We start from the raw sequence: 21441 nt of genomic DNA on the forward strand, positions 1-21441 counted from the left end.
CATTGAATATGTGTGTTTAATTACTCCAAACCTGTTCCTCTCCTCTCTTACTGGTGCAGTTTATCTGACTGAGAGAGAATCTCTGTAATGTGAATGCCTACACCAGGTTGCCCCGAGTTTCCTTTTGTACTCAGGAGTGTAAAAGAGCACTTGTAGGGTGTGATAATTCTCACCCCTAAGCAGACTTCCAGAAATTAGTTGTATGGCTGTTGCGTCCACTGACCCAAATGCCTGAAGCCTGGGCTGATTAGCTCAGCCATAGGGGTCTGGAGGTGGGTGAGACGAATCCCAGTCCTGCAGGCTGGTTGGCCAAAAAGGCTGGAGCAGTACTTTAGTACCTATATTAGAGACACGCAATATTTTTTTGCTTTCTTCAGTAGCTTATAATACACTCCTTGTTTTATCTCTCGTTAACACTTTGATATTTAGCTTTGGATGTTTCCTCATCTAATAGTGCTGGTTCCTTATTCATTCTGCAAGTTGGGGCAAAGCAGTCCGTTAATTTCTGATCTGTATTACTTAAAAGTTTCATTTTAGTGTTGTACTTCTGAACTGTCATACATTATCCATGTTTTTAGCTGATTCCAAAGACAAATGTAAAATATTGTACTGTTGCCTTAGGAGCTCCTATGACAACGATCTACGCTAAAACCAGAATGAAGTAATTCTTCTTATTACTGAATTGCCTGCTTTAAGGATAGTAATTTTTAAAACATAATGGGAAAAAGAAAAATGGTGCATTTTTAAGTTATCAATGGATAATTGCAGTGAATTTGAATGAATTCTGTGCTTGAGCGAAATGCTGTCATTTTACTAATTGTAGTCACAATCAGTTTATCAACAATGTTGCATTTTGTTTAATTACATTAGTGACATCCAATAAAATATTTGGGTTTTCAGTAAGGAACAAGGAATGAGGTTTGTTTTGTCTCATAGGAATGGCAGTATACTGAGAATAAAAACTGAACCTGTATTTTGAGCATATTTTTTTAAAGTCATATATATACCAATATTTTAGCATTGTAATACATTTTTTTAATTATTATTTTGGGAAGGAGGAGTATGGGGGATTTTGTTAGGGAGATTTTGATTAGGTATTTTCAGCCAACCAACATCATCTTTCTTGTATGCTAGCTTGGTAATTCCTTCTGCATGTTTTGGTGCAGGTGTTTCATTTTTGTCTACCTAACACACATATAAGCTTGCCGACATAATTGATACATTCTTTTGAAATTGCACTGTCGTTGTAAACATGGTTGGAATCATACTGGTACAAAAGAGATAAATACTCAGAAAAGTGAGAGCCATGGGATGTTTTTGTGTTCTTTGCAACATAAAGCTGTGTTATCTTTTAAGAAGTGACAGTGCCAAATCATTTAGCAGATACTCAGGAGCATGTGTTCAATATTTATGGACAGGGACAGCTTTGGAGTGTAGACAGTTTGTGGTGTCAGGAGGATTGGCTAGAGAACAAAACATACTTTTCATGTTTCATAAGGAAGCTTCTTGGTTACTGATTTTGTGAGTTTTGTCTTAATAAGGCATGTTCTTGATGAACATCATGCAGCAAAATAACTTGGCTTTTATTCTCAGTAGGTTCCTTGCTGTGTATATTACTGAATATCGGCCCATGGGCAATGAATGCTAATGAGGGGAAGCGATATGATTTGAATATTTGACGTGCACACTAGTAGATCATGTTCCAAAATGTTGTGGGTCTCTTTTTCTGTATGTCCAGAACAGAATATGAAGAGAGTTGAGCAATTGGGGTTTGTGTCCGATGTGATGAGGTTTAACCATGTTCATAGTCTCACAAGATATAGATATGTTAAAGGCAACTTAATTTCTTTAAATGGCTTTCCACTGCTATGACTTTTCTTTCTAATCTTCATTTTGTACAGCTATGCTTCCTTTAGTTTGTCAGAGCTCTAGCTGAACTTGAACCCCCCTTTGCTGATATACCATATGTACTGCCAATTATACTGGGAAATGAGTAAGTAATATGTGTACATTGCAGCTGATTTTTTCTTGTGGTAGAAGACATTGAGGCCAGCGTACGAGAGAACAGGACCATATTGTCTCCAGGGAGCCTTGACAGAAAAATAAAAACAATTTACTACTATATTAGAAGTTCACTTTTACTTTCTAAATGTAAATTTCTTGCTGTACATGTCAATTTGATTTTCTGTGGAGCAAATATGATTTTTTTTAACCCTGGATTCAAATGGAAAGTAAGAATCATAGAATGTTAAGGAGTTGGAAGGGACCTTAAAGATCATCTAGTCCCAATCCCCTGCCATAGGCAGGGACACCTCCCACTAGACCAGGTTACTCAAGGCCTTATCCAACCTGAAGTTGAACCCTATCAGGGTTGGGGTATAAATAATCATATTCTCATAGCAGCTAGATTTGAATATTCCTACAGAGAAAATGGTGAGAAAGCATTACACTATTAGTAAAAAAAAAAATTGAGGTGCTAAATTTCTGTTTTTTGTAACTTTGAAAAAGTGTAATTAAAATTTTGGAATTTTAGAAGGGAATGCATGTTTAGTAATCTGTTTTTGTGAAATATGTACAATGCGGGAATACACCTATACATAATAATCACATTGATATAACAATAAGATGCAGTGAATGCACATGGTATAAACTCCAAATCCTGCATTTGTACTTCTGTGTTATGAATGTTGTTATAAACTTGACAAGGGTGTAAACTATACTTTTTTTTCCATCGGAGAAGCTCAAATGCTTAATGTATGATAGGAGCCTATAAGACAGGGGAACTGACGAAAGCAAGTAATTTGAAATTAATGAATACATATCTTTTTTCATCCTAAAAAGTCATTTTTCTTTGATGTTGGCTAACTCTGAAGTGTTCAGAATTACATGGGTCATTTCTGCTGTCCACTCGAAACAATTAGTTTTATCCAGAAAAGAGTCTCCTTTTGAGAATTATGCTGTGAGTGATGCTGTATTCCATATCATTTTGAAAGAATACTCACCCTGTCTGAGTAGATCAGAAGAATCTGAGTAGATCACAGCAAAGTTGGAAGCTCCTCAGGCATTAATGCATAATGCATATAGCCATATTTATTTATGCTTTTGTTAGTATCCAGGCTGAAGTTGGTCCTTTTGACATCGGTGGTAAAATGCATGATGACTTCACTGGAAGCAGGACTGGAGTGTTTCTTACACTTTCTTGGTGTAGTCGTTTTTCACTGGATGCCACTGAGCTGGGGGCACTTGTCTGTCTGTCTGTCCGTCCTTCCCTGTTTGCATTCCTCTCTCCATCAGGAGTTGGTGCAGCTGCTGTGCCTTAGGGCTCTGAGTCACTGCTGCAGTGGGAATGGTGGAGACAAACCATCCACAAATGGCCCTAAATTACATGCTTTTCGGTAGCATGTGTGTTACGAAGCAATACTTCTGCAGAAACTGCTACCTCGGAGCTTGAGTCTCTTTTGGATACTGTTGTAATACATATGCTACTAATTGGCAGATGAGGGAGGAGCCTTCCTAAAATGACAGGTTTTTGTTTTGGTGACAAAATGTTTCTCTCCCTTTTAGACTTCAGAAAGTTGTGTCACAGTAGTTTCTTATCTTTGTGAAGTCAGAATTAGTTTTAAAAATGTGTTTGAAAGCCATTAGTTATTTTTAGGACTGTTAAATTCAGCAGCTATTAATTCTCCTGTTTAAAAATTCCCTCTGTGGGCCTGTAATTTGAATAATAAGACTTAAAGACACAATTACTTGGTCATTAATGAGAGGTTTCCTTTTTCTGTAGTGTGTTGTGTTTTGGGGTTTTTATAAATTAACTATATTTGCTTTCCTGACCCTAGCTGGTTTCCTGTATTCTTTTATTAGGTCTGTGAAGGACATCTGTTGCACGGGCACTCTCTCTGCTTCTCTGTGTTTGGTAACTGGGATTCTCCCCTTCCGGGTCTTCTCTGACAGATCTGTATATCCTCTTCCTCTTCATGTGAGTGAAAAATCTTTACACTTGCTGTTTGCAGTATCATTTTCTATGTGTCTGTTCACCTTCCCTCGCCCCACCTTTCCTCCCTTTTGTGCCATCTACCTTCTATACTGTTCTCATCCTTTTTCTGCATGCTTTGTCCAACAGGAGCTTTGATCTTTTTCATCAATAGGTTCCCATCAGTTACCAGTACTTCATTAGCTTTCATGTTTCTATGATGCTGAATATGCTCAGGAAGTGAGGTGAGACCTTTTAAACATCAGTTGCTTTAACAAGCACAGTGCAGAGCATTTAAAGCAACTTATTAAATGTACCTTGGCTTGAGGAGACACAGAGTGTCAGGCTAGAATTTTTTTTCCTGTGTCACGAAACATTGCACATTTAATCTTGCTGATTGTAAACGTTGTTCTTCTGGTGGACTTGAATTAAACCAAATTAAAGCATTTGGTTTAATACATGTACTTGATTCCTGTATTGTAGTGACTGCTGGTGTCTAAGACACCAAGACTTCCTGATGCAGCATGTTAGGCCTGCCCTCAGCCTCTCTATTCTGAGTAAGAGCTTGAGGCAAGGTCTCTGGTGCATGTGATGAGCTTGTCTCACTCCTGCTGGCTGCTGTGTGGAGATCACAAACCAGAAGCAGAGCACATCACATGGAAGGTAGATTTCAAGTGTTTTAAAGGGACATGACTTTTCTTCAACTGCCACTGAAAAAAGGTAACAGTCTGGCTGCTGTCTTCCAGGATGTGACCTGGGAGAGCTCTGATTTCTAATTACTTTTCTCCATGCTGTTACCCTTGGATTGGTGGAACAGTTCACGTGCTTCTTCTCTTCCGTTGCCTTCTTCGCAGATGCACTGTCAGGAAAATGAAGAGTGAGAGTTGCAGGTTATATGACATGAGCTTCATTACTCTCTTGCTGACACACCAACATCAGGTGAACTACCCCTATTGCTCCTCCTGCATTTCGCATCATATGGAGTAACTTGGGTACTGTAGTTTTTCTGGGTGAGAGAGAGCATAGGAATCTTGCTCAAACTGAAATCAGGTTGAGTCTATAATGACTTGCAGTAAATAGGAAGAAATGCTGTGGGAAGACTGAGGGAAAGATAATAGGAAATGTTGTGATGATTTTGGCTTTTATTGTTGGGATTACTGCTGAAGAAGACTGGAAAAGTAACAATTAAGGAGGTGGCTGAAGAATGGCTTTATCTTTTTTAAAGCATGCTTTAAAAAAAACCTGTATTTGTGATAAGGAATAAATGATATGTCATGAACTATATATCAGTGTGGTAGAGCTGTGAAGTGTTGCTTTATAGGGAGAGAGAAGAGGAATTCAGTCTTTCACATCTCAGTAAGAAAGGGTTAGTAGGTACTGGGACCACCAGCTGTCAGTGCGTGCATGAAGAACAGAAAAACAATGACTAAGGAACTTGTTATTTCACCAAACAAAAAGAGATGGAGATTGAAACTAATCAAATTCAAGCTAAGGATGAGGTTACCATTTTCAGGTCTTAGAGAATTTATCTAGTGGAACAATTAATTAAAGTGTTGTTTAGTTCTCTGTTAGGGGATGGTTGAAAACCAGGATGAGATATTTCTCACTGAAAACAGATATGCTTCAATAAAATCAGAGCTGCTGAACTTAAAGCAGGAAGTAAAACAGAAAAATAAATCTGGTGGCTTAGATTTTACAGGCTAGTCATGAATTGGTGAATCTGTGAAGCGAAGCCTTCTACCGTTGTCTGACAGTCGTTAGGGAAATGTTATAACATAAAGCTCCCATTTTCTGAATCCTTGTTTTTATTTAAATGCATTTGCACAACACTGAAACACTTATTTTTTTCAAATTGTTGTAAACAAACAGCTTAGTAGTAGCTGGCTGTGTCAGCAAAAGTCCTAGGACTATAAACAAAATGACTTAAGAGAAAATACACATCTGCACTGCCCATTTAAAGTACTTGCTGTGGTGCTTCATCATCCTGTCACCTTAATCCTGTCACCTGTCCTCTGTGGCTGCCCTGCTGTCCTGGAGTGAGAAGGACTCTCCCTTAGCAGAGGGAGCAGATCAGCCCCCTGGGACACTTGACTATGAATGTAGGTGAATGCCACCCAAGAAGGCTGTGTACCTTCAGGTGCTGTCCTGCAATATCCATTTGTACACAGCACGAAGAAACTGGATGATTGTGTTGTCTTGGGGACATTAGAGCAAATATTAGCTCTTACAGGAACTTCACATAACTATGAAGAAAGTTTCAGGTGCATGAAATTTCAATTGCAGGGATTCCTGCTCCTGTGGGGGTAAAATGGAGGAGGTTTTATAGCTGCAACCAACCAGCCCTGCAGCAGATCACCAAGACAAGTATGGCTATCACTAGTGTGTTTCTGTGCTTTTGAAAGACTGCAGCAGGAAAATCTGTTTGTGATAGATTATCACAGCTTAAGCTAATGTCTCCTAAATACTTCAAGTGTTTGAGTCATTGTAAGAAAACAATTCCATCCCATTGATTTCTAGATGGGGAAAATACATCTGTTGTGTTAACAGAGGGGAAATGATACTAATATTTCACTGATTTGGTTAAACTTTATTTGCTTAGATAAGGAAAGGAAAGTTTGAAAAAAAGGTGAAGTCTTTCTAGCTTTTCATGCTTTGATATATATCATTCTGAATGTAGTATCATTCTACTGTCTTGCAAATCTTGCCAAGATATTTAGTATGGATTTGAAATTTATTCTAAGATTTGTCTGTGGAAAAATTAGACCAATAATTTAGCCTAGGTGAAAAAATGAATAGATTTAAGATCTTAAAAGTGTATTTTGTAGGTTACAAACAAATTCATGTGTATGTAATCCACACACAGAAGCATACAGTGCTGAGTGCTGTGTGGTCATGTAATTTGACATATAGGGGAAAAACCCACCTAATTTTCCAATGTTAAATTGATTTCAGAATAGGCAAATGTGTAAAATTTAGAGTAGTTACATAGTATATGAAATTAGAATAATTATAATTCCAATTTAATTCTAAAATAAATGAGAATGTATTCATGTGCAACATGACATTTACTGCATTTTGTAAACACCCTTGCATTTCCATCTGGTTTTAATCTCTTTTCTAGAACTCTATTAATGTTAATGAGAGACAGATATCAGCTATTTTAATTTATTTGTATCAGCACAGAATCAAAACTTTCCCCTCTTCCCTGCAGAGAAGGGAGTACACCAGCACAGAACATGAAAAAGTGATGTATCAATGTAGATGGGTCAGTGAGTTTAGAGCTGTTTTACAGTCCGTGAAATTTGTAGTCTATTCAGACACCCACTTCTGCTTCCCAAGAGAGATGGTGGGGTTTGTTTTGGTTTGGTTTTTTGGAGAGGGAACATTTCTATTGGCTTTTATCTGAGGGAACGTTTTGAGTTCTATTAAAGACAAGCTTTTTCTATCTGAAATGGAAATGCAAGGATGGACATATTTCATTAAAGTTGCTGTGGTATAAGCTGACTCACCCTGCTTTTTAATGAATGACTACTATCAAGATTAGTAAACTCATATGCTGTGATATTCCTGCACTTTTCTGACTGCCATTTCATTACCCAGTATCAAATGACTCTGGATATCCTTGTTTTCTGATAGAAAATTCCTGTAATCTGCGATTTCTTATGGTCCCAATTACCTTTCTACAGCTTGGAGGTTGCCAGCCTGACACGGGCAGATGCTGATCTGGAGGCACAACGAACACAGATATGTAAAGAAGTGATTGGTATGATGTTGAAGAACATGGTCTTAAGTCACAACCTCTTTCCTCATGTGGAGAAGAAGATAAGTTCTATTTTCAAAAAGCGGTTTCTTGCAATGGAGAAAGAGATTCAAGAGGAGTATGAAAGGAAGATGGTGGCTTTAACAGCTGAATGTAATCTGGAAACCAGGAAAAAAATGGAAGCTCAATGCCAGAAAGCAAGAGCTGCAAATGAAGAGGCTGAGGAATTAATGAAGAAAATTAATGAAAAGGTAAATCTGGTATAAAATCAAGATATTTTGCATGATATGTAGTTTTCTGTAGATGGTTTATCTTTTAGACTAGAATGGCTGAGTTATCCTCTTAGAAGAGTAAAGACAAAGATCTACCATTTAAATATGTTCAAAAATTCAGATGTCATAATTAGTTGTTATTAAGAAATTGTGTTTTACTTCACCAGAAAATGAATTTATCTTAAGAGAATCTGTGACACCTGAAAACAAAGGGTTGACATTGTTTTTTTATAGTCACTTAAACAGTTGCAAAGTGGTGTATTTTTATTTACTGCATTTTACTGCAGCAGCTCCTGAGATCCCCAGTCAGACACTGTGTAAAGTATTTTGAGCAAAACAAACTGCCTGCATCATAAACCTTACAATCTAGTTAAAAAGCTTCCAATATTTATGTTCTTATTTTGAAGAAAATGAGAATATAAGCAGAACCAAAGGCTGATTTCCCTCCAAACTGAGTGAAGGCAAACAGAACAATCTGTTTTAGGCAGAGCAGGGAGTGGACTTCTCTTGGAAATAGTCTCTGGATAATAGATAAGGAATTTAAGTCCGAGTATGATTCTTTACAAGTTTAGAGTAAAAGCTTAGTGCTTATGTGGGTGACTTTCATTCAAAGATCTCTGTCCAAATGAATAAGTATAGTTACCCAGGATTTCATAGGTAGTTAGTAGCTGGAAATAGACCTTGGTCACCAGTCCAACATCCCACGTACAGAGTTTTGCTCCAATTTTCCATGTCTTTTTTCAAGTATATTGAATGTTTACAATAAAACTGATTTCCCCTCACTCTTTTTTTTATTATTATTTTTTACAACTTTATGTGGCTGGAAAGGATTCTGGTAAGTTTTAAGTATTTCATCTCTGTAAGCTTAAAATGCAAAAACACCCAAGATAACATTTCATAGTTGTCTATTAAGAGGATGACTTTGTGGGATATCACATACCCATAATAGGTAAGAACTTTTATGATAATTCATTATGGCAGTTTGGACAAAAGAAGTTTTTTTGTTGAGTGTGACCCATCAAAGGTATTCCAGTATGTTGAGACTCTCGGGAAGAACTGTGTTTTATCAGGATGTTGTGTGGAGAAAATTGATGACACAAGCTAATGAGCCAGTTGAATTTCTTTGTCATTTCAAGCTGAATTTTAAATTGTGACTGTAGGGAGCTTTCAATAGATATGCATAGCCTGAACTAGAGCTTCTAGAAACTCAAAAGAAATGGCAAGGAAGAAATACTTGTGGACATCTTAAGGATGAGGTGAATTGTATCGTGCAGAAGACTTTTTCCTTCTGTTGGTTATAGAAGGAGTCTAGGCTAGATGTCTAGTGCTTAGATTGACCTCACTGAGCTAAATCCTCCTTTACAGAGAGGGGGGCCTGACTGAAATTCAATATGTGAACTCATACTAAATATACTTTCAGCAACGTGGCTTTTCTTTGTATGAAATGAATTGGTGTTGGGTCATTCTGATTACTACTGGAAATCCTGAATGGTGGGAATCAAGCAAACAATTAAGGCCAATCCAGTCCTGGTGCTGATCCATTTATCATATACTAACATCTTGCTGTTCACTTTTTTGTATGTGAATGGCCTTGGTTTCGTACTTGCCATGGCACATGGTCCAACACAACATTCTGGAGCACCAGGGTTGGCTCACACCTGTGCTCCTGGGCAGCAGGTGTATCCTGACATCCAAGACATGGCAGTGAAAAACAGCTGGAGCAATAACCTGCTCCCCTTCTCAGCCAAAACACAGAATTTATATTCTTTGCCTTTTTGATTAATTATTTGCTGCCTGCAGGGTGTCTCTGAATGAGAGTGAGGTGCAAAAGAAAGTTCTCCTCAAGATAATTGGTATGAAATTTAGAACAAGACTAACATAGCAAATGTTATATAGCTCTGCTGGCGTAAGAAGCATTCTATGCTCTGGGGTACAGGTATGTTTTGATTCTATAATGACTTTATGCCATCTGAGATTAAAACTATGAATAAGTCTTACTGGAGAAGTATGAGAAAGTATTTCTGCCAAGGAAGCTTTTAAATTAATTGCCATTCTATTCCATTGTTGTAACTCTAAAATGATGCTCTTGGATTAATTTGTAGAAAGCTATAGTTAAAGTAGGTCACCAATAATAAGAACTTTTAAATATTTGTAGTAGAATAGTTTTTTCCTAATTTATATTATTTTTAAATTTACACATTGTTATTTCATTGTTTTGCCTTATATGAGTCTATTCAATTTTAATAGGACCTCCAAATTGATGAAACCTAAGAAATTAATTTTATATATATAGTCTTTGTGCTGAATTTCATGCCATTTTATATAATTTATCTTAAATAAGGCTTCTGAATTCTAAAAAGACTTCATTATGCCTTGGATAGTCTCTGAATTATTGACTGACAGCTGTTCAACCCTGTCATTCCAAACAGGTGGAAACTGTGGAAAGTGTACACTGATTTAATATTAGCCTTCATTTAAACCTGAATGCATAAAATATATATGAGGTAGTAACACTGATATATATTAAAATATGTTGAATTCTGAAAATCACTTCAGATATATTTATTTTTCTCTTCTCTGCAGCCTGCTGTAGAATACAGAAATCTTCTGGATAGACTTCACAGACTGGAGCAGGACCACCTGAAGAGGTTCCTTCTGGTAAAACAGGAGGAATATTTTGCGAAGGCTTATAGACAGCTGGCTGTTACCCAGAGAAAGGAGCTCCATACTATCTTCTTTGCACAGATAACAAATGCTACTTTAAAGGGAGAACTGAAGTTGGAAGCAGCTAAAACATTAGTGGAAGGTTACTCTAAAGTACAGGTAATAGGATAGTAACTCCATTCCTCACCTAATGACAGAATACAAACGTACAGTAAGTTTTGAGAAATTTTTCACAATAGATGTTGTCACTTTTATAGCTAGCTTTCTTAGAAAGTATTTTAAAAATTATAATGCCTTCATTATGCACATCTAGGCATCTACACAACTGTATGTTGAGGCATATGCACATTTTCAAAGCCCCCTAAGCATCAGGTGCTGTTATATTCTTCAGAAGATGTACTGAACCCCCCAGTCCAAATATGTAGATTATTGAAACTGTGGTATGTCTGAAGTACTATACTTTTGTCCTTAGAGGGGTTGAGTATCTCTAGTTTACATGGTCTAGGGATGCCAGTGGAGAGTATGTTCAGGACTTTAGTTTTGCTTTCAGTTACATTTTAAGCCTCTTGCAACAAAATAGCTGGAATTCTTTCCTCAAGGGTTTTGTCTGTTGGTTTTTTTACTCCATTTGTGTTTAAAGTTAGTGCTCTAGATGACAAAAATTCTGGAAATTTTTCTTCTGGCTGCTTCTTAAGGAAGAGTGTGATTGTTGTGGTCCTAGAGGTTGAGGATGGAGGTTAAAAAGAAACATTTGAAAAGTAGATGTCAAAACATGTAAGGCCCACTCCTAAAACCTGATGCACAATCTCAGTACACAGAAGCTACATATGGACCAGTGTCAGGGGTAGTTGCAGGAAGCAAAAGGTAGTTGAGCAGCCAGCTCAGAGAGGTAGAGCAAGTGAAAAAGTTTTGACCATGTTTTGGCTGCTCAGATGTGAGTCACGTAACTATCAGACTTAAATCTTGGATGTTTGATGCTAGCAGAATGTCTGCTATAGAGCACTGTGTCCCTAACTCTGGTCTCTGCCAGACCTGTTTGTAGGTGTCTTAGTCTAAACCTCTCCTGTTCCCCACTGTTGGAAGGGGGATCTTGTAAGAAGCCAGCCTGTGTGCAGCAGGCTTGGCTTTCCCCATGCTCTACTGGACACCTGTGGAAGAATTATCACTGGCTTTGAAGTCAAGTCAGGCACCTTTGTAAATGTTACCCTTTATTTATATAATCATTTGGTACGTTGTAAAGAAAAAAGAGAGGAAAAAAAGAAAGAAGGACACAGGCCACTTACTGGTGTTACTGAACAATTGCTGTGTTCAGGTCCCAGTTCAAGAAGACCTTTCAGCCTGTGATAGCCCTAAGCAGGAACAGTGCTATTAACAGTGGTAGAGCTGCATGTGTATTTAATTGTGGGTAGCTGATCAAATGACCTGTTAACAAAGGGCACTCAAGAGGTGCACTAACTATTCAGGAGAGTACACACAGTATCGAGATAATCAGGCCAAAAGCTCAGCACATTATTTATTTTGCTTTGTTAAAATAACTGTAATCATTTGACATGATCATTAGAGTTAAGTTGATATAAGTTTATTGGTTTTCACTCGTAAGAATTTTTTAACTTTGCCCTTGTTAATGAACAAATCTGGTCTGATACTCACAGGTGTTAGCTGAAATTAGCATTACATCTATTTAAATATATTTTTTCACATTCTTTCCTGTAGGGAGACATTGAAGAGCTAATGGATTTTTTGCAAGCTAGCAGGAAATATCATCTAAATAGAAGATTTTCTTACAGAGAGTATCTTATAAGTAAGATACAATTAAGGGATTCTCATGTCTCTGCTCTTATAAATACAGCAGCAACCCAGATATCGAGTCTCCTTAATAAGATGGAAAGGTAAGTAATTGTTGCCATCTGACTATGTTATCTCACAGACAATAGAATACTCTTCAAAAGTCTTTTTTCTGTGTTACCTAGCAGGGAAGTTACATAAAAATGTTACCTTTGTAACTGATGACTTTGTTAGTTAATATTCCATCTGTCACTAAGGTGAGATTTTGTTGTTTGTATCCACTTTGTACAGCACAGAGATGAATTGTTGGATACATGTGTAGTGCTTGTTTGTAATACTGAGTTCAGTTGGAACCAGACTCATGTAAGATTCTCAATGTCTTTATACATCCATTATTCGTGTAAATAGTCAACAGCATGTGAAAAGTCATACCAGGGTCCATTGCAACATGTATCAGACCTTTTGTCTGGGTTCTTTATGCATGAATATCTGGATTAATAGAAAAGAACAGTTTTGATTCACTTGCCATTGAATACATTTGAGGAGCTGGACGTACAGTCTCAACCTGGAAAGTGTGAATATTTCCTGAAGAAAGTTAACTAAGTTTATAAATAATGTAGTGGGAGGATTTTGACTAGCAAAGTACACCTGTTGCAGGGAATTAAGAAGTAAAGGTCAGGTAAGTAAAAAGTAGACCTGGAAATGGACTCAGTTTATTTGAGATATCATACCACATCCAGGCTGATTGAGTACTCTGTGAGAGGATACTCATAGCCAAGGTGGAGAGATAGAAACGATGACTTACCAGACACACAGACACATAGTTTTTTAAAATTATGTGGGAATGTGGAGCACTGAGACAGACATCATGCTGCTACCCAGAGAACTGTGGCATATGTTAGTTTGGCATACAGAGAGATTGCTGAGGAGCATGCCAGGGAAGTAAAATATGTTAGTGTACAGGAAAACAATGTAACAGTGCTGCTGTTGATCCTGTGCATGCAGCTTTATTTGTATATTTTAGATGTCTATATTGATGTCAGTCACTGACAATATGTGAAATATGTGCAATAAGAGAACAAGGTAAACATCGGTCTTTTTACAATATGTTTTTTCTTTCATAATGTTAATTAAATTCAAAAGTAATTTAATATTAGGAGGCAGGAAGTCTCTTAAAGATTACAAAGATTACATCTGTTAATGTGACAAAGTAATTTATCTGGGTTTTTTATAACTTTTCCGTGCTTTTTTTTTTGACTGTCCTGTGTGCTGCCTCTTTGGAATCAATCACTAAGTTTAGCCTGAATCACCCTGACTTTTGTCTCAAGAGTCATTGATTGGATAGAGGTTTTTCAATATGCTTGCACTGCTTTGCCTATTTTGCCAAGATCTGCAGCTGTGTAGCTCAAAGACAAAATTAATGTCTCAGCATAGGATATATAATTCAGATGCATCTTTCACAGAGAGTTTCCTTCCATCAGTTCATGCCTGTCTTTGGAAGGGTATTACGAGAAATGGTCTGAGATATTGTCACAGATGTTTTGGTTATGTGGAAAGCTTTTGTGAGAAACTTACCTGTGTGGCCATTGCAATGAACAACTGGGACTTCTCAAACTGGAAAAAGAGGTTTCACCTGTTGTTATTGCACCTAATAGTCACAGACCAGATCAACTATAAAACAGAGAGGAAAGGCATAGTATTAGTAATCCAAGGCCTTGTGGATCTCATCCCCAAAAATGTACCAAAAAACCCTCCAAAACCCCCCAAACTACTGAGAAGCTGTAAAGATGAAAAATTTAATTTTTCTAGCACTCTCCCGTTAAACCCTCAAAGTATGCAATGGTTGTTGTACTCTGTGGACAAAGGAAACATGTCCGTAGCTGGAGATAGCATTTGTAGAGAAGCAGTCCCATTTGACTTTCTGAGGCTAGAAATAGTTATTTTCCTGTAGCTTCCCACACCTCCTGCAGCAGTAATTCCTTTCTGGTAAATATTGGCCAAACTCTTATAATTCATTCCTTAGATGATGAGATTATAAAACTCTGAATTTAGTATTTCAATTTATGTGCTAGTCTTTTATTTTCTACAGGCAAACTGAAATATCCTAGTATGAACCTTATTTATAAATATGTTACATAGGCTTGTATTTCTGTTTATAATTAAAATGTGATTTGGGGAATGTTTGCAAATTGGAGCATTAAAATTTGTGCAGCAAGAGAAGTCTGGACTGAATGACTGGTACTTTAAATTTGTATCTGTAATATCCTCTTACGTTTCAGTTTATCATTGAACCTGCTTGTCTGTAGTTACAGGTCTATCTTAATCTATTTTATCCAGCTTTAATAGAGTGGCTTAAACTTACTGTTATAAGTGGAATTTTAAAATGCAGAACTTTGTATGGAGAAGAGGAACTAAGAAAATATTTAGATATAGATATAATTAGATATACCACAGATAGATCCAGTGATAAACCAGCAGATAAATATTGAGGGGAGAATTTTATTTTTTAAATGGAGCTTAATAGTGTGTTTGAAATGTATCAGATAGCAAGGCAATTTCAAGTTACCATGGAAAGGATCCTGTGTGGCCAGAATTGAATGTTATAAAAAGCTAAATAAACCCAAACCAATTCTAGGGAGGGCTGTGAACATTTTAAATGAAATAGAGCAGCCAGAGTTTTCAAGCTGGGCTTTCTGAATACAGTATATGAATAAAATATCCCATATTTCAGGATTAGCTGTTGAGTACTCAGTGTTTTTTGAAAATCAAGTCTGGCCTGCAGTGACAAAAGGCAGAAAAGGACATTTTAAAATATAATCCATGATTGTAGATTTGAGGATGTCTAACTAGGCTCTTTATGTTTTTTTCTTAAAGAATAATGGGCAAAAGGGCAATATTTGAGGCAGTGTTTATCCTGGGTTGTTTCTGTTGTCAATGCAAGATTTTTGATGTTTTTAAACTACAGCATCTGTAACGTGTTGTATCACTCCTATGCCAGTATTTGTTTGTTCACAAGAAAATTTATTTCTTCTTCAGTCTCTTAAAAGTTCAGTCCGCTTCTTGTGACTTGCTAGGCACAAACAATTGCAAGCTCCTTTTTAAGTTTCTCCCAAAAATTAAAATTTTATAAGACCTCAAGAATTTCTTGTGTATTGTGTTTCTAAAGTGGTCAATAGACTCTTAAAAGATTGAAGCAAAGCATCTTGCGCTGGTCTTGTTCTTCTGAATAATCTCCATTTATATGGACCTTGTCTATATAAAGTAGTTTCCCAACAGTGTCCTGCTGGAGCTTTCTGGAAGTCGGTGTTGGAAAGTGAATGCCTCGAGGAGTAATGCATCGATATGAAGTTTTATAACAATCTCTTAAAACCTCTTCTGCTTGTAGCACTTTGTAATGTAGGGCATTTATTGCCCTGAATTATTTACATAAATGCTGATCCAGGCACTGGCAAGATGCCTGTTCAGCAGGTGAAATTCTGAAGTAGCAGTGGTAGCATGGGCACAGTCTTGCAAGTTTTCTCTGTGTAGTTTCTGTATAGGTTTGTGATTCTGCATCCATATATATTCAGGCTGGTACAACTTTTCTGCTTCATAACTGTCTCCTTTTTGCTTTAGTGATGCTCCCGTGACTTCTCTAGCTTTCCTAAAACAGTCTTCCTTTGCTGGGGTCCAGTGTCCCTTAGATAGTTCTCTGTAGCATCAAGTACAAAGTTCTGCTTTAGTGCCCTCACTCCATATTGTCTCCGTAATTCGCTTGGTTTTGTTCAATATGGAGAAGTCAAAGTCTGCCTCTGATTGACCTATGATACTGCTGCTGTTAGCTACACACTTCATCTCTGTCCCTTCCTTGGTGCTCACTGAATTTGGGAGGATCTCCCTGTAAACATCCTTGTCATTACAGCAGTATTCTCTTTCATTAAAATTCTCCTTGTTCAAAGACATTAGACATGTGCCTGCACATTTCTTCAGTGATTAAATGTCTGGTATGCTGAAACGAAGCACTTTATCATACCATCTATACTGTCTCATTATCTTTCTCCTTCTCTTTTGCTTTTCTCTTCAGAGTCCTTTGAGAACAGGACATATTTTATTCCTAATACTGTAATTGTTTTTATATTGTATTTATATGAAATCAGTAATGAAGGTCTCTTGCCAGGATCGAGCCTTCTAGGAATTATTGTAATACCAAGTTGTCACATGAACTGACATAGATTTTGATGGTAGGATACTGCATTACCTACAGTTTTAGCTGTGGACATACTGGATCTCTACATAAATCAGCAACCTGAAACTGAAGACTGGCTTTTTTAACTCATCCTAAAAATAGGTAGCTATATATCATCTTCCTATCATTCTGTGTTGCATGACTTGTCTTAAACTTTCATTTGCTGGGTGGCTCCAGCACATCCATCTTTTTCTATTGCAGACTCTTTTCACTGCTCTGGACAAGGACTTGAATTGGATGCAGCAAACATGGTTTTTGTTCTCAGTACAAGAAGGGATGAAGATGTTAAAATAATATCTTGGTTATTATCTTTCCTCACCATAATTAATCTACTTTTTATTCACGTATCTTTTGCCTTGGGCTTGATCAAAAAGAACAGGCAAGACTTACAGTTTCCAAATATGCACTAGAAACTTAGTACAGTTGGTTTGGAGTTTTTTGTCATAATGCTGAATTGGACCCTCAGATTAGCTCAGTTGGGTAGAGCATGGTGCTAAAATACCAAGGTCACAAGTTTGATCCCTGTACAGGCTGTCCACTTAGGAGCTGGACTCGATAATCCTTGTGAGTCCCTTCCAACTCAGAATATTCTGATTCTGTAATTTTAACATTGATTAGTTTCAAGACAAAAATTACTTGGCTGAGAATGATGCATGGTGGATTGCTCTCAAGGTACTGAGAGGTATTTTAATCCTCTTTGGTGAAGATTAAAGAAATGCAGTAGATAGACTTTGGAAAAGCTCTGCAAAAGGAGGCTCTCTCTGGTTGACATAACTGTGTGATAAAGTTTATCTGAGTTTCTATCCAGTGCATACATTATATAGGGGATGATGTTTTGTGGCTTTCTCTAATAGTTATAGATGCTTGAGCAGTAGATGGAGAGATGTGAATTGTGGAATCTGGCCACCATGGTTACAGTGCAGTGGCTGCAAAAAAGCCAATACATTAATCTTCTGCTTTATTTTAACTTTTATTTTGAGGATTTTAGTTGGAATTAAGATGTCACAGTATTAATAAATCCTACTAAACCAAAATGAGTCTGTCCTTTCTGGAGAGGGGCTCGCTTACCACATTTAGGTGCTACTTTAATTTATGTGTTGGTTCAGGTATCACACTGGAATGAAACCTTGAAAGCTCTGAATCCTAGCTCTGTGTGTAATGTTCATGTCTTTGGAAAAATGGGATTGGATAAGTAAACTAGAAGGTATATGGGTAACATCCAGCTTCAGGTCAGGAATTGGTGCTTCCAACTCAAACTTCCACGTTCTGGAAGTCCACTATAGAAATTATAACTTACAAATGTCCAACAACCTGGTCTGAATTAAGATGTTCTTTTGTTTTTTCTGATGAATAAGAAAGATTTGAGGAATTCCTAGTGTAAAAATAATAGCAGATAAGTTCTGAAATTCAGTTTGAGTTTGTGGAGAGGGAGATTTTTCTAACTGTTGGAGGCACCATTGGGATCTTGTTTTCTCTTTAAGTACTGTAGAAACTGGAGGTAGACCATAGCCTTGAACTTCCATTTGAAAGCACTGCAGGCCTAAGACTGACAATTTGCTCCTTCAGATTATTGTATTTTGCTATTGTTTTGAAATTTTTATAATTTTTCTGATATAAATGTATTAGGAAATCTGAAAATAAATATTTTTGTGGATACTTTTACAATTTTTTTTTTACTTGATTATATACTTTAAAGAGAAAATTGTTTTTAATGAGCAGAAGGAGTTATAAAAGACATCTAAAGTTGCATTAAATGAATGCATTAAATGCATTCAGGCATTAAATGAAAAATTTAAATATGAATAATATATAAAGTTTAAAATATCTCATTTGAATATCATATTACTAACTGATATGTAATTGGTTTTGCACTTGCCTTCCCTTCCTTCCTTCTTCCTGTTTCTTCTTCATACACCCTTCATTCTGTCTTCACAAACTGCCTCAGTTCTACACTCATCTCTGAGATTGTCCTTCTGTTATCCACTTGCTTGTTTGAAGGTCACAGGTGTCACTGCTAAAGAAACAAAGATCATTCTGTGTGTCTCCTTTGTTGAGCCTTATTATCGTACTAATTGCCTCAGATATCCTTTTACTCTTAAGAATTTGGGATAACAGGCTTGAAACACTGTTATTACAGAGCAGGTCATCTACCTGAAAGTCATTTGGGAATGCTGCTGGACCGAGCTGAGACTGAAATTAATTTTGTTAAGCAGAAATTTGATCATGATTTAAAACAAGAAAAGCAAAAGCTTCGGCAGAAACTCATTACCAAGCGAAGGCGGGAAATGCTGCAAAAGGTAATTATTTTCAGTGTATTTTTTTTCATAGGGCTTATCATGAATTAAAAATTGAATTAATTTAAAAATAAAATATAGTTCTTAAGGGTCAACACTGCCAGGAACATGGTTAAAAATAAGTGTCCATTTGTTGTAGCTGTGTACCACCATGTACTGTATTAATTATGCAGTAACGACTAGCTGTTCTTTTAGAAAAACCTGCAGGAAAGTAACTTAACTTCAGCTTATCTGGAGAAACTTCTGAAGCCCCCCTGCTTAGCCTAACCTGTCTGTAATGTGCAGAGAGCCAAAAGCCAAATGAGGTTCTGGAGTTGTTTAGGGAGATGACTCACATGACAGTCACTATTTTCTGTGTGTTTCCTGGCTATGTGTGACCTAAATGACTTCTACAGGACAGTTAAAATTCAGCTACAAAACAAAACTATTTAAAAGATGCTCTACCTGTGGTTGCTTGTGGTAGGATTCATGTCACCTCAGCCATCTAAAAATCTTAATGTAAATTCATAATGTAAGATGACTTGAAGCTGTTGAGAAAGGGAGTCGTTGTCCAGAAGTATATTTCATAGTTATCCAGAGTTATCTTTCTCTGCTTAAAAGATGTAGAAAAAACTATCTTGGATTTAGTGATTTTTTTTTTAGATGATCAAAATTAGGTGAGATTGATTTTACCTTTCGTAGGATATGTGTTTCAGTGTTTTATGCTCTTTAACAGAAATCATTGTGAGCAGAGACAGGAGATATGATGATAGAGATGTCATTTGTTGTATTTATTCTCAGAGTAGATAGCTTTGGTTTAGCTTTCCAATGAAATTGTTGCATGTTGCAAATGGAGAAAATTAAAAAAAGGCCAAACTTGTTTTTCTTCTTTTTTTTTGAAGTTCTTTTCCTTCCTTGCTATTTGATCCAGATTGACTTCTGGAATGCTGCCATATCACTGAAGTTCATCTAGCTGAGATTATATCAAGCCACACGATCATGCATTTGTATAGTTGTTAGCCCTTCTATCTAGCAACAGTCCATATTATTACAGGCCTGTGTTGGCCCTGGTATCTAACAATGATCTGAATTATCACACACCTGCTAGATGCACACAAAGCTATCATGTTGAGGGCTGAGTAAGCCTCTGGACAGTGAAAAGCAGTTTTGAGAACAAGGAAAAGCAAAAGTGTGAAATTTTGTGTTGCTATAAAATTCATACTTAAATTAGAATTTGAGATGTTCCTTCTGTTCTCTTGTTTCCCTGTTTGGCAAATCAATCAGCAGAAAGAGCATCAGAAGGAGCAGCTGTCATTTGGAGACCCCTTCAAAACTACTAATGACATCACTCACTACCTGAGACACTGGAAAGATCTTCTGAGTGGTCACACCATTGAATTTGAAGAACTTATTGAAAAGCTTGACAATGAGGCCAGTGAAGAGCTGAAAGAGCTTCTATTTAGCCTAACAGAAAAAGCTACTGAAGACTTTAAACGTGTTCAATGTGGAGTGTTTGTGCAAGAATTGGTCAAACTCAATGTGCCAAAGTTGTTCCTGCTAGAAGCTGTGGAGGAGCATAAAAAAGAGATGGCTGTTAAACGTGAACAGCTTGAAAGGGAAGAACATGACAAGAGCATGGCTGCTGAAGAGCTGCTTCAGTTCACCAGGCAGAAGCTAAGCCAAGAACTGGAAACAGGCATTTTGGAGCAAAAAAAATTAAGGAGCTGGGAACAATCAGTATTCATGCAAGTATCTCTCTACACTCTTTTCTTAGTTACTATTGCAAATAGAAGAGAACTGGGAGTTTTCACACCTGTCAAGTTATAATTCCTAGTGATCAGTTCTCTGTCGGGCACTTGGGAATTGATTATTTTTTTTTCCAGGTGCTCAGCCCTTGCAGCCCCAGTGGATGAGCACTGTAGTGGAAATCCCAGGAAACAGCAGTTTTGAAACTAAAAATGTGGAGTGAAAGTTTTATACTTCTGTTCATTCCTTGTGAGGTTTCAGTTGCGCATCTTTCGTTATTATTCTCAGTCTGTTCTCAGAGGTCCCATACTTTGGAAATGCCAATTAGTATGTCAGACCTAATTAGCCCCATGTTCAATTTCAGTGTATTCCTTCTAGCCACAAGTCAGGCCTTACTCATTGACCTCGTTTTAAGCTTCGCCATACTATTTCCACATATTCCCTAAGTACACGGTGCAGCAGCCTACCTCCCCAGCCCATGGGCTCCATGCATCGATCCAGGCTGCTCTGACCTGCTGACTGGGTGTCCCTGGCACCAAGCCCTGAGCCAGAGAGGCATCATGGCACGGGCAGTGTTGCAGAGTGGTTTTCTGGCCCCAGGAAATGTTATGAGCCATTGGTGCCTGCTACAATGTGACCCTGGGGAGGTGGGAAGGCCTTGCCACCGTTGGAAGACCTTGCACAGGGAGAGACAGTGGCTGTGGCTGAGAGGGGTCGTGTCTCTCAGACTGGGCAGTGAGGTCCCT

The 21441-nt window shown here is 37.4% G+C and overlaps 1 protein-coding gene across 7 annotated transcripts in view; it reads left to right on the top strand.

The window, feature by feature from the left end:
• EVC2 (EvC ciliary complex subunit 2) overlaps positions 1 to 21441 on the top strand; it is a 72090-nt gene that overhangs the window by 24768 nt on the left and 25881 nt on the right. For 6 of the 7 annotated variants that reach the window (XM_027686367.1, XM_027686369.1, XM_027686371.1 and 3 more), the window contains 5 exons: positions 7657 to 7981; positions 10586 to 10825; positions 12380 to 12555; positions 18814 to 18973; positions 20234 to 20694. In XM_027686367.1, coding sequence (XP_027542168.1) covers positions 7657 to 7981; positions 10586 to 10825; positions 12380 to 12555; positions 18814 to 18973; positions 20234 to 20694 — 1362 coding nt within the window. The remainder of the gene's footprint in view (positions 1 to 7656; positions 7982 to 10585; positions 10826 to 12379; positions 12556 to 18813; positions 18974 to 20233; positions 20695 to 21441) is intronic. The other variant, XM_027686368.1, reaches the window with a different exon arrangement.

This window comes from Neopelma chrysocephalum, unplaced genomic scaffold (assembly GCF_003984885.1).
Source record: "Neopelma chrysocephalum unplaced genomic scaffold, ASM398488v2 Primary Assembly neopelma1_71, whole genome shotgun sequence".
In the NCBI taxonomy this organism is placed as follows: Eukaryota; Metazoa; Chordata; class Aves; order Passeriformes; family Pipridae; genus Neopelma; species Neopelma chrysocephalum.